The 12,327-nt window shown below is 39.0% G+C and overlaps 1 protein-coding gene across 5 annotated transcripts in view; it reads left to right on the top strand.

The window, feature by feature from the left end:
- The window catches only part of GFPT1 (glutamine--fructose-6-phosphate transaminase 1), a 66,992-nt gene that overhangs the window by 41,879 nt on the left and 12,786 nt on the right, over positions 1-12,327 (top strand). For all 5 annotated transcript variants that reach the window (XM_045078953.1, XM_045078954.1, XM_045078952.1 and 2 more), the window contains 5 exons: positions 68-231; positions 1,137-1,232; positions 4,067-4,164; positions 8,621-8,741; positions 9,608-9,765. In XM_045078953.1, coding sequence (XP_044934888.1) covers positions 68-231; positions 1,137-1,232; positions 4,067-4,164; positions 8,621-8,741; positions 9,608-9,765 — 637 coding nt within the window. The remainder of the gene's footprint in view (positions 1-67; positions 232-1,136; positions 1,233-4,066; positions 4,165-8,620; positions 8,742-9,607; positions 9,766-12,327) is intronic.

Below are 12,327 nucleotides of genomic sequence, written 5' to 3'. Positions count from 1 at the left end.
TGGTAGTTTTATTTGTAGTAATCATCCTTGATTATTCATTGTAATATCTCCTTGAACATTTTTATAGTGCTGTAATAGAACATACCAATCGTGTCATCTTCCTTGAAGACGATGATGTTGCAGCGGTGGTAGATGGCCGTCTTTCTATCCATCGAATTAAACGGACTGCAGGAGATCATCCTGGACGAGCTGTGCAGACCCTCCAGATGGAACTGCAACAGATCATGAAGGGTGAAAGTTTTTGTCATGTTGTAGCTTGGTGTTCTTAATGGAAAGGACACATTCTGCTTCCTGTGGTTCTGTAGGAATCTGATGATAGTGCTGACTGAAATCTTCCAGACAATTAGTGAGGGGATAATCCCAGGAAAGGGGATGATTCTTTGGAAAAATTACCTGCTCCTCTTAAAGTAGTTATTCTTCAAACTAATTCATGGTTTGTTGTTTCTTACATTAAAAAAGAGGCTGATTGTCTAAATAGTTCTTGATATTTTTAAGATACTTTATGAACATAGCTTTTGTTCTATTCTTTATTCCTCTCCCGAGAGGATATATATGTATAGAATATATAAATAAATGTGGATAGTAGACCTTACCTCATTAAGATTGTTTTGAGGATGAAGAGAGCTAATTTATGTAGAGCCTTCAGAACAGTACCTGACACACTTAGGCCTACTATAATGTTTGCTCCTGTGAACTGTTAAGATGATTTTTCTTAAAAATGACTTTTCTTTTCCTTTCTCATGGGGTCACGGTGGGCTAAAAGCTAACATTTATTCCTAACTGCTACATGTTAGGTCCCTCTACACTAACGCACAATAGTGCTGTGAAATAGTTGCTGTTCTTATTTTATGAATGAGGGAATTTCCCCAGAGCCATTTAGGTGTTCAAGGATAGAACCATCATTTGAAACAAATCTGACTCTAAAACTTAAGTCTGTCCCCCTCCTCTGTTTTGTTCTATCTGCGTGTTTTAGGTGTGAAGTTAATAAAGTGAGTTTTCCTCCTTAACGTATTTTTCTTCACACAGGGCAAAATGTCCTATGTGAATATTGTACTCTCCTGCCTTCCTGAGATTATGTTACAAAAGGTAGACTTCAGTTGGTACAAATTTTTTAATGATACAATTTGTTACTTTAGGCAACTTCAGTTCATTCATGCAGAAAGAAATTTTTGAGCAGCCTGAGTCCGTTGTGAACACGATGCGAGGAAGAGTCAACTTTGATGACTATACTGGTAATGAACTACAGATGATTATTTTGGAGCCTCCTGTGGGGGTTGGCACTGGCAGGGCCTGAAAACTCCTTGTCCTTTTAGCCTGACAGAAAGCTGTGGCTGCCGGCCATCAACAGCGCCCAGTTGTCTGTCACCCCCACCCCGCCCCATATGAGAATCCAGTGACGTGAGGTGCGCCTAGAATTGTCAGATGCCAGAGGCATAGAGCAGGAGGTAGATCAGTGGTTACCAGGGACAGGGAGAGTGTTTCAGTTTGAGAAGATGAGAAAGTTCTGGGGATGGATGATAGCAATGGTTGCCCAACAGTGTGAACGGGCTTAATGCCGTGGAGCTGTACTGTACACTTAACGATGGTTAATGTTTGATGTACATCTATTTTACTGCAATAAGAAAGGGGAGGTAATAACTAATGGTTGTCAGAGGTCGAGGGGATAGGGATAAAGAGTGACGCTAATGACTGTGGGATTTGGGACAGGTGATGAAAGGTTCCAAAATCAGGTGGTGCTGATGGTTGTACAGCTCTCAATATACCAAAAACCACTGACTGTGGACTTTAAAAGGTTGAATTTATGGTACGTGACGTATCTTAATAAGGTAGTTGTAAAAAATGTAAAAACTGGCTAGAAAGTCACATTTGAAAATTGTCAGTATTAGCATGATTTTCCTGGAGTGGGGCAGGGATGTCCTCCAGTGTACCATTAAAAACATTTAACCTCTTTTCACTTCAGAAAACCTTTTGGGGCACTTGCTGTGTAGCAGGGACTCTTCTGGGCACTGTAAATTCCAAGAGGAGTGAGACCTGGTCTCTCTATTGGGAAGCTTGCATGTATCTGCTCAGCCTGGATTTTCTCTCTCAGTTTCTAAGTGAGTGAAGGTGTGAACTTCCAGGTGTTTGCTTAATGCCTTCTGGGATAACATATACCTTCCTGCCTACCTAGGATGAGCTGAGAGGGCAGCCCTGGTTGTCTTTCTGGAAGTTCTGCCTGGACCCTGTGTCACAGAAACTTGGGCACCTGCAGAGATGAGTTTGAGATTGACGTTCTGGGGTCCTAAGTTGTCTCTAACCTCTTTATTGCAAACTTCCATTTTGGGAACATGGCTCATTCATCGGGACTAGTTTATTTATTTTATTTTATTTTTTTTTAAAGATTTTATTTATTTATTTGACAGAGAGAAATCACAAGTAGATGGAGAGGCAGGCAGAGAGAGAGAGAGAGGGAAGCAGGCTCCCTGCTGAGCAGAGAGCCCGATGCGGGCCTCGATCCCAGGACCCTGAGATCATGACCTGAGCCGAAGGCAGCGGCTTAACCCACTGAGCCACCCAGGTGCCCTCGGGACTAGTTTAATAAATAGTGTAGCAAACAAACTTTGGGCTAAACTTCTCAGCATTAATTCATTTTTGACAAATAATTATTAGGGTGTAAAACTCTCATCCTGAATCTGTGTGTCATATATGCAGTGTTAAGTGTCTTCTTCCTTATGCCAGCCATGCCCTGGTAATGATTTCCAGAGCTGTCCAGAGAATGATTTCTCTGAGTAAATGTTGTCTCTGTGTCTTTTTCTTTTTTGAGCAGCATCACACTTTCTCAACAGGAGAGATCTGTTGAAGCTGAATTATAAATAGAACATCTTGTGTTCAGAACGTCATGTTGAACATAGCAGGGACTATAGGGAAGTTATTTCTGATATGGCCTCTTTGAGGTTCTTATAAATCTAGAAGGGGGCAAATATATAAGTACTTAAAGGTAAAATTAGATAAATGACACTAGAGACATAGTTTAGTGTTGAGATGTTTAAAGTTCACTGTTGAACTTGGAGTAGACAATAAATCTGTCTGTGGGCAGGGGCTTTGGGGCCAGGGAAGGCTTCACGAAGCAGGCAGACATGAGTTTCAAGGATTTGGAAGATGACACAGGAGCACTGCAGTTGGAGAAAAGAGTGTTAGCTAAGGGGGGAGATAGTGGAAGACCATGGGCAAGCTATTGGTGTGGTCCAGTTTGCCACATCTACTACCTGAAGAGAAGTAAGGAGCAGTACGTCTGGGAAAGAAGATGGGAGGAGCTGCCAAAGGGGTTCTTGAATGCTCTACTGTCAGGGGAGGGTGTGGGGGGACCTCCTTGTGTAGAAAGTACAGAACTGTTAGGAGGCTTAGGAGCCAAGGCGATCTGAACTTCACTGGAGTGAACTGGGTGCTAGTCTGAGCAGTGTGCCCTGGAGGGCTGAGAGGCTGAGGTGCAGTTGCCACTTAGGATGTTGTCCTGTCTAGGCTAAGGCGATGGGGAAGGGAAGGAGAGAAGTAGGAGCTGCGTTTGCGGGTGTGGGGAGAGGGGCTTGTTGAAGGGGGTTGAGCTGGAAAAACTGGGAGAGTAACAGTAAAGACCACCTATGGTAGTCTTGGAAGAAAAATCAGGAAAAAGATTTATTTCACAAGGGAAGACAGAGAAACTTTCAGAAGTTCATGATTTTAAAAAGGACTTTTATCAATGTTATCTTCCTCATAAAAGTTCTTTTTTTTTTTTTTTAAGATTTTATTTATTTGACAGAGAGTGAGCACAAGTAGGCAGAGGGAGAGAGAGGGAGAAGCAGGCTCCCCACTGAGCAGGGAGCCTGATGTGAGGCTCCATCCCAGGACCCTGGGATCATGACTTGAGCCGAAGGCAGAGGCTTTAACCCACTGAGCCACCCAGGCGCCCCTTTAATTTAGTCTTCAAAACCGTATATAATTCTTTAAAATGGTAATGTTTCCCGTATTGGCAGTGGACACTCACGAAAAGTGATTACCTATTTCCTGTGGTCCTTTCCTCAATAATTATATTCACAAACTTTTATTTCAGTGAATTTGGGCGGTTTGAAAGATCACATTAAGGAGATCCAGAGGTGTCGGCGTTTGATTCTTATTGCCTGTGGGACGAGTTACCATGCTGGTGTAGCAGTAAGTGTCTTCTTGAGATTTTAACTGTTTGAGGTTGGATATCAGAGTGTGTCTATGACACACCATGTAAAAATTATGCTTTGTTAAAACACGATGTTACCTTTTTATGTTGTTAAGACAAAAATCAGGAAGGTGGGGGACAGAAATGTTAATAGTAGCTGCTTGGCTTATTTATCAGTGGAAAATTTGCTTTAGAAAGACTCTTAGATATATAGGTGGCCCACCTGCGGTGTCTTCATGGAAGGCAAAGAGTGGAAAGATTTTTCTGTAGGAGCAGTCCTTAGGTTTTGCTTCTCATTATTTTCTTGGCTCAGACAGATGGCTCGTAGCATGTGTGAACCTCAACAGGATTTTACTTGGTAGGCGCATTTCTGCAGACGAAGGAAGTCTGCTTCTTGTCAGACTTCGTTCTTTATTTTTTAGGAAGCTAAATTAAAACAAATTTTAGTTAAATTTCTTCTAGTTTTATTGAGAAATCATCGACATACATCATTGTATAAGTTTAAGACCTATGGCATGATGATTCAAGTTAGATATATTGTGAAATCGTGGCCACAGTAGGTTCGGTTAACATCGATCTTCTCATAGAGGTACAATAAAAACAAAAGAATAAAGGAAAGAAATTTTCCTGTGTGATGAGAATTCTTAAGATTTACTGTCTTAACACCTTTCCTGTATATCCTACTGCAGTGTTCGCTGTAGTCATCATGTCATACATTATATCCCTAGTGCTTGTTTATCTTGTAACTGGAAGTTTGTACCTTTACTACCTTCCTCCAGTCCCCTCTCCCCCACCCCTACCTCTGGTAAACAAAGTCTAATCCCTTTTTCTATGAGTTTGTTTTGTATTATTTTTTAGATTCCACATATAAGTGAATCATACAGTATTTGTTTTTGTCTGTGATACTTATTTCACTTAGTATAATGCCCTCAAGATTCATCCGTGTTGTCACAGATGGTGGGATTTTCTCATTTTTCATGGCTGAATAATATTATTCTGTGTGTGTGTGTTTGTGTGTTTGTGTGTGTTTGTGTGTATATGTGTGTGTGTGTGGATGTGTGTGTGTGTATGCACCACGACTTTATCCATTCAGCAATTGATGGACACGTAGGTTGTTTCTGTGTCTTGGCTTTTGTGAATAATGTTGCTGTGGACCTGAGGATGCAGATATCTTTTCAAGTTAGTGTTCTCTTTAGCTTTGAATATATTCCCAGAAAGGAATTGCCAGATCATATGGTAGTTCTATTTTTAATTTTTTGAGGATCTACCGTCATATTTTTGATGACGGCTGCACCAGTTTACATTCCCACCAACAGTACACAAGGGTTCCCTTTTCTCCACATTTACACCAGCATTTGTTTTCTTGTCCTTTGGATAATGGTTGTGCTAACAGACATAAGGAGATACCGCATCGTGGTTTTAATTTGCCTTTCCCTAATGACTAGTAATGTTGAGCATCTTTTCATGTACCTGTTGGCCATTTGTGAATTTTCTTTCTTTCTTTCTTTCTTTTTTTAAGATTTTTATGTATTTAACACAGAGATCACCAGTAGGCAGAGAGACAGGCAGAGAGAGAAGAGGGAGCAGTCTCCCTGCTGAGCAGAGAGCCTGATATGGGACTCGATTCCAGGACCCTGAGACCGTGACCTGAGCCGAAGGCAGAGGCTTACCCTCTGAGCCACCCAGGCACCCTTGTATATTTTCTTTGGGGAAATGTATATGCAGGTCATTTGCCCCCCCCCCCTTTTTTTTTTAAGATTTTATTTATTTATTTGACAGAAGGAGATCACAAGTAGGCAGAGAGGCAGGCAGGGAGAGAGAGAGGAGGAAGCAGGCTTCCTGCTAAGCAGAGTGCCCGATGCGGGGCTCGAACCCAGGACCCTGGGGTCATGACCTGAGCCAAAAGCAGAGGCTTTAATCCACTGAGCCACCCAGGTGCCCCCATTTGCTCATTTTTAAGTTGGGTTGTTTTCTTTTTTTCACTTGAGTTCTCTATATATAGTTTCGGATATTAGTCCCTTACTAGATACTTGGTTTGCAAATATTTTTTTCCTCTTCTGTAGTGTGACTTTTCACTTTGTTGATAGTTTTCTTTGTGATTTGATGTAATCCCACTTTTTAATTTTTTATTTCGTTGCTTGAACTTTAGGTGTCATAGCCACGAAATCATCACCAAGACCCATGTCAAGAAACTTTGTTCCTGTGTTTTTTTCTAGGAAGTCCTTGGTTCCAGGCCTTTCATTTAAGTGTTTAATCTATTTCAAATTAATTTTGGGGAAGATGAAATTCTGTATCAAAGATATGTGTTGGTTGTCAGTGCCAAAGCATAGGAGTGTAATAGTCTTAGTCCAATAAATGAGATCCAGATGTAGTTTTCTTATAACTTCACCATTTACAATGCTGTTGGTGTCAACTTCTGTAAGTACAGAAGACCCTTACACATTCAGTTTCTACTTTGAGAGTTTATGACATACTGATTTGGGGGCAAAAATATCTATGATCTGTACCTGTGGGAGCCAGTCATATAAGTAGTGATGGAAATGGGGTAGTTGTCCAGCCCTTGCATCTCAGTCCTCTCTCAGTTCACTCCTCAGGTCACCTGGTCTAAAAAGGAAAGTCTAGAAGTCAGTATTGAAGGGAAGTATTGAAGGGAAGAGTTCTAGAAAGTGGTTGTTTCAAACGTGGGGGGAAAAGAGAATGACTTGAAGACATGAGTGTGAATGAGAGGATTGGCCAGTTCCCTGGTGGCTTTAGATCTGTTGTTACTGAGAGACCCCTCTATTCAGAAATAAAAAATTTGATTAAATGTTTCATCTAATGCTAAACCTGAATTTTAGGGCAGAAAATATATGCTATGTTAGAATTCTCTAATTAGGAAATTTGAGAAAATGTTAAGGTTTGTTTTGTTTTGTGTTTCGGTAGATGCTGAGACTACTTTGGTTAACAAACGTGAGAAGGCCCTTTGGAGTTTATCATACAAAATCATGTTGTTAATTCTATCTGGTTTTTGTTTTTTTGTGGGTTTTTTTTGGTGGAGCCCAAAGTGAATGACACATATGCATAAATGCTTTTTTAGTGTATAATATATATCCTGAACAATAACAATCAACTGAACTCATTCTAACTAAGTTCGCTTTTCAAAGTGTTACTTGTCTCTGGGTTCTTACAGTGACATAGAATAGAATTTATGACAGTGTATTAATCTCTTCCAGTGTAAATATGTCATGCTGTGTATTTATAAAGAGTTACTTCCACTGAAAGAAAAAGACATTTATTAGCACAGATAAACCTTGAGATTACTTAAGCAAGGTATGTTTTAAAATATCTGTTAAGTTGCTAGATTTGTATCTTTCTCTTTTTATTTTGAAGAATATAATTCCAGTGGAACATTTATATCATAAATGAGGCAGTAAAGTTTGATTTTTGTTTGTCTGAGGGAAAATGTCCAGCATTTTAGGGTCAGTAACATAAAATTAATAAGTAAAATATAGCACTGGAAAAGATTTGTTAAAAAATAAGATTTTATCTTTGAAGACTTTCTGTAAGTGGTGTTATAACATTGTTCCAAAGTGCCAAACCAGAGTTACAGAATAAAACCATTTAGTTCACTTTTGTGGATAGAAAAGTTAAAGGGATATGAAGTAAGGAAACCTATTACAGTTCTTCACTCCTGTGAAGGAGGAATGCAGTGATGGGGCAAGAGGGTGGGGCCCCTTTGCCTAGAGTAGCAGGTGGTCTCCACAAGTAAATGTGTGCACCTACCTGTAGGGCCTCAAATTTTTGCTTCCTCAAGGTTTACATTTTTCTATTGTCTTGGAAGTTTTCCGATGTTTAGAGTAAAAGGAATTGGATTAGAATGGAAATTAGTAAAAGAAATGCTAAGATGCTGTTGGCTTAGCATCTACTTCCCTCTCCATACTACAGATTTTGGAAATTGTGAGCTTGAGCTTTCTTAAACAGGAGTTCTAAAATGTATTGACTTTTCTTTGGGGAACGTTACAACTTTATGAATACATGGTATTTTTGAAGTGCTTAATTTTTCACAAGGGGTTTATGTGTCTTTGGTTCTCTCTGAAATCTCTCAGTGACTTGGTGTTATATGAATTGCTATTTCAAGATTAGGAATTGGGAAGTTAGAGATAATAGACAAGCTAACTCAACAGTGCTTTTTCTACTTCTCAAAACATTGTATTTGTGTGGGTGTATTTGCTTTTACGAATACATGTATTGATAACTAAAGAATCTTGTACTAGGATGTTAACAGCACTTGTATCCTGCCTGGGGGGATTTTGATTATTTTTTATGCTTTAATCAGTATTGTTTGTATTTTTTAATAATGCATGTCTATCATTTTTATAGTCAAAAAAGTGAAAAGTGTACATTAACTCCAAGGAAGTTCAGTGAGAAAGAGTATTTGAAGTAGGGTTAGACAACCGAATCGTCTTTTCTCTGCAGACACGTCAAGTTCTTGAAGAGCTGACTGAGTTGCCTGTCATGGTGGAACTTGCCAGTGATTTCCTGGATAGAAACACTCCAGTTTTTCGAGATGATGTTTGCTTTTTCATTAGTCAGTCAGGTATGCTAATTTTAAAGACTTGAAGGAAAGGAAAGTCATTCACTCTAATAATTATAGCATATCTTGGCAAAAGCTGATATTAAAAGATAAACAGGTATTGCAGATGACCTGACAAATATAGATATATATTGATATTATGTAATTCTCTATGAGTTAGTAAAATTAACACATTTTACACTCAAGGAGCTGAATTTTCAAAGATCAGAAAAGGCGATCATAATAAGTAGGAACTTACTATTTAAAGTTTTACAAATCTATTATTTTAATTATTTATTTATTTATTTAAAGATTTTATTTACTTTTATTCATTTGACAGAGAGACACAGTGAGAAAGAGAATATAAGTTGGGGAAGTGGGAGAGGGAGAAGCTGGCTTCCCACCAAGCAGGGAGCCTGATGTGGGGCTTGATCCCAGGACCCTGGGATCATGACCTGAGCTGAAGGCAGATGCTTAATGACTGAGCCACCCAGGCACCCCACAAATTCATTATTTTAAAGTGCATGTTATATATATATATATATATATATATATATTTAAAGATTGTTGTAGAGAGTGAGTATGTTTGCAAGCTGGGGTGGGGGTGGGGTGGGATGGAGTGGGGAGAGAGAATCTCAGGCAGACTCCCTGCTGAGCATGGAGTAGAGCCTGATGTGGGGCTCGATCTCAGGACTGTGAGATCATAACCTGAGCTGAAATCAAGAGTCAGATGCTCGACTGATGGAGCCACCCAGGCACCCCTGGTGCATGTTTTAAAAAATTTTACTTAAATGATACTGTTGAAAGTGTAGTCGTTTTTTTGTTTTTTCATCTAAGAAACAGTGTCTGCTGACTGCTCTGGTGTTACTTTTGTCTTCCTTCTTACATAGGTGAGACAGCAGACACCCTCATGGGTCTTCGGTATTGTAAGGAGAGAGGAGCTTTAACTGTGGGGATCACGAACACCGTGGGCAGTTCCATATCAAGGGAGACAGACTGTGGTGTTCACATTAATGCTGGGCCCGAGATTGGTGTGGCCAGCACAAAGGTAAGTTCTTGACTTAGTTCTCTTAATTTTGTCATCATAGTGGGGGTGGAACACACTAATCCATACCTTATAGTTCTTTTGTTAGCACTTACAGAGCTCATATAGTTTACTAATCATAAGAGTCCATAATAGATAAAATACTCCCAAGGCTAAAAGGGACAAGCGTATTTAAGTTCCATGCCGGCTGTTTCCATTCATCGCTTATGTTCCTCCTGTCAGTGCAGCAGGGTACATGGTAAGTCTGATGTCCTCTTCTTTTAGTAAGTGTAGTAGGGAATTAGAAAAATAACAGATTAGGAGCATGCAGCTTAATTCTAATAATTTTTGACAATTTACATATTCATAGCTTCTAATAAATAACCAAAATACACATATTACCTGTGGAAGTTTGTAAGGAGGTATACACTTTTTGATACAAAATTTGCCAGTTTGGGGGTGTCTGGGTGGCTCAGTGGGTTGAGCCTCTGCCTTCAGCTCAGGTCATGATCTCACAGTCCTGGGATCGAGCCTTGCATAGGCTCTCTGCTCAGCAGGCACCCTGCTTCCCCCTCCTCTGTGCCTGCCTCTCTGCCCACTTGTGATCACTGTCAAATAAATAAATAAAATCTTTTAAAAAATTTGACAATTTAAAACAATTAAAATGAGTATTATATGACAATATCTGTTTCTATTTGGATACTATATCTGTGGAGACTTAGGACTTAAAACACCTTTTTTTTTTAAGGCCTATTGAGACTACTTTGCTCTTTGAAATTGGAATATACATAAATTTAGTATTAGTAATAAAAATAGGAATCTTAAAATACAAAAGATGTTCTCTCTCCACAATTGTATTACTCTTTATGATTTCAACATTTCTGTTTTTCTGCTTAAGCATAATATTTCCTACTGATTGTCTAATAAGATGCTTAGGTATTGGTGGATTTGATTCTAATTAAGGGAGTGTGGAAGATGATGTTAACACGTACAGAACCACATTTGAATTTTTTCCTCTTAAAGAACCTCAGATTTTTTTTTTTTTTTTCTGGAAAATTTGTGATTCTTCTGTAAAAACCCTGAGTGAGGTATTTTGTTTCATGGTTACTTTGATGTTGCTAACACTATAATTTACAGAAAGCTGAAACCTGAATTTTCTCCATGTGGTAATTAAAACATGTAAGATGTTTGTGCTTGGGTTTCCATTCTGTGCCTGAATAAATATCCAGCTGCCCTCAGGAGCAGCTTATGGATTTTTGGAACAGTATCCATACAGACAGCTTTGATCAGGGATTGGAATTCCAAAGCTCCTTTATTCACAACACATGGTGAAACAAGGGCTTCACCGTGGTATATGTGAGATGTGGGGTCATAGCACTGAATGGGTGCTCTTGACTTAACTTTTCAAAAAAAATCTTTCTTGAACTGTGAACTGCCTGGGGAAGTTCAGTTTTTTAAATTTCTAATTCTCTTGTTCACAAAAACTTCAATTTTTTCAACATTTTATTTTTAATATTTGACTTATTAGAGAGAGCACAAGTGGGGGTGGAGGGGCAGAGGGAGAGGGAGAAGCAGGCTCCCCACAGAGTAGGGAGTGTGAATGAGGGCTTGATCCCAGGACCCTGAGCCGAAGGCAGACACTTAACCAACTGAACCACCCAGCTGCCCTTTCTTAACATTTTATTATCATCGTTTTCAAACACACAGTGAAGTTAAAGGAATTTTATATTAACACCCATATGCCCATCACTTAGATTCTATCATTAACATTTGTTTCAGCTCTATTGAGGTATACGTTTCACCACCATAACATTCACCAATTTTTGGTATATAGTTTTAGTAAATTTGGCTGTGTAACTGTCATCACAGTCCTGTTTTAGAAGACGAATTCACTTAAAAAATGTTCCTTTGTGCTCTTTTACAGTCAGCCCCCCGCCCCTGCCTCTCAGCCTCAGCCTGAGGCAGCTACAGTTGCTTTCTCTTGCTGTACTATGTCATCTTCCAGAAATTTCTTATAAATGGGATTGTATAATACATGTCTTTTGTGTCTGGCTCCTTCTCTTTAACAACATAGTGAAAAAGGGTTTCACCGTTGATGTTTTTGAGACTTTTTTATGGTGTTATTTCTAGCAGTAGTTCTCTTTTTTGCAGGTCTTTTTTTTTTTTAATCTTTTTATTTTGAAGTATCTTTAGGGTTTATAGGAAGTTGTAAAGATAGTAGAGAAGTCCATGTACTTCTCACTCAGTTTCCCCCAATGGTTATACCTTGTATAAGAAAAAAAGCGTCTTTTCATAGTATATATTTTAATTAACGTCTTTAAAAAAATGGTTTCCTTAAAAATTTTAGTAAGTATGATAGTCTTTAATCTTTCTTGGACTTTAAAGTAATTTTGTTTTCTTCAATGCCTTAGACATTCCGGACTTAGAGTTACAAAAGTTTTGCAGTGTTTAGTCGTAGAGCATTTCTGAATGGTAAATAGAAGTTTTTATGTTAGGAGGTGATCAAAGAAGTTCATCATTGGTCCTCATCCCTGGCCCTGTGATGGACCTAGCCCAAGAATTCTATAATCTTGATTATAAATCTCC

This window comes from Mustela putorius, unplaced genomic scaffold, assembly GCF_011764305.1.
Source record: "Mustela putorius furo isolate JIRA1106 unplaced genomic scaffold, ASM1176430v1.1 tig00000281_pilon_pilon_pilon, whole genome shotgun sequence".
In the NCBI taxonomy this organism is placed as follows: Eukaryota; Metazoa; Chordata; class Mammalia; order Carnivora; family Mustelidae; genus Mustela; species Mustela putorius.
Note: the sequence above shows the minus strand (reverse complement) of the source record. Positions and strands in the feature narration are given on the sequence as shown.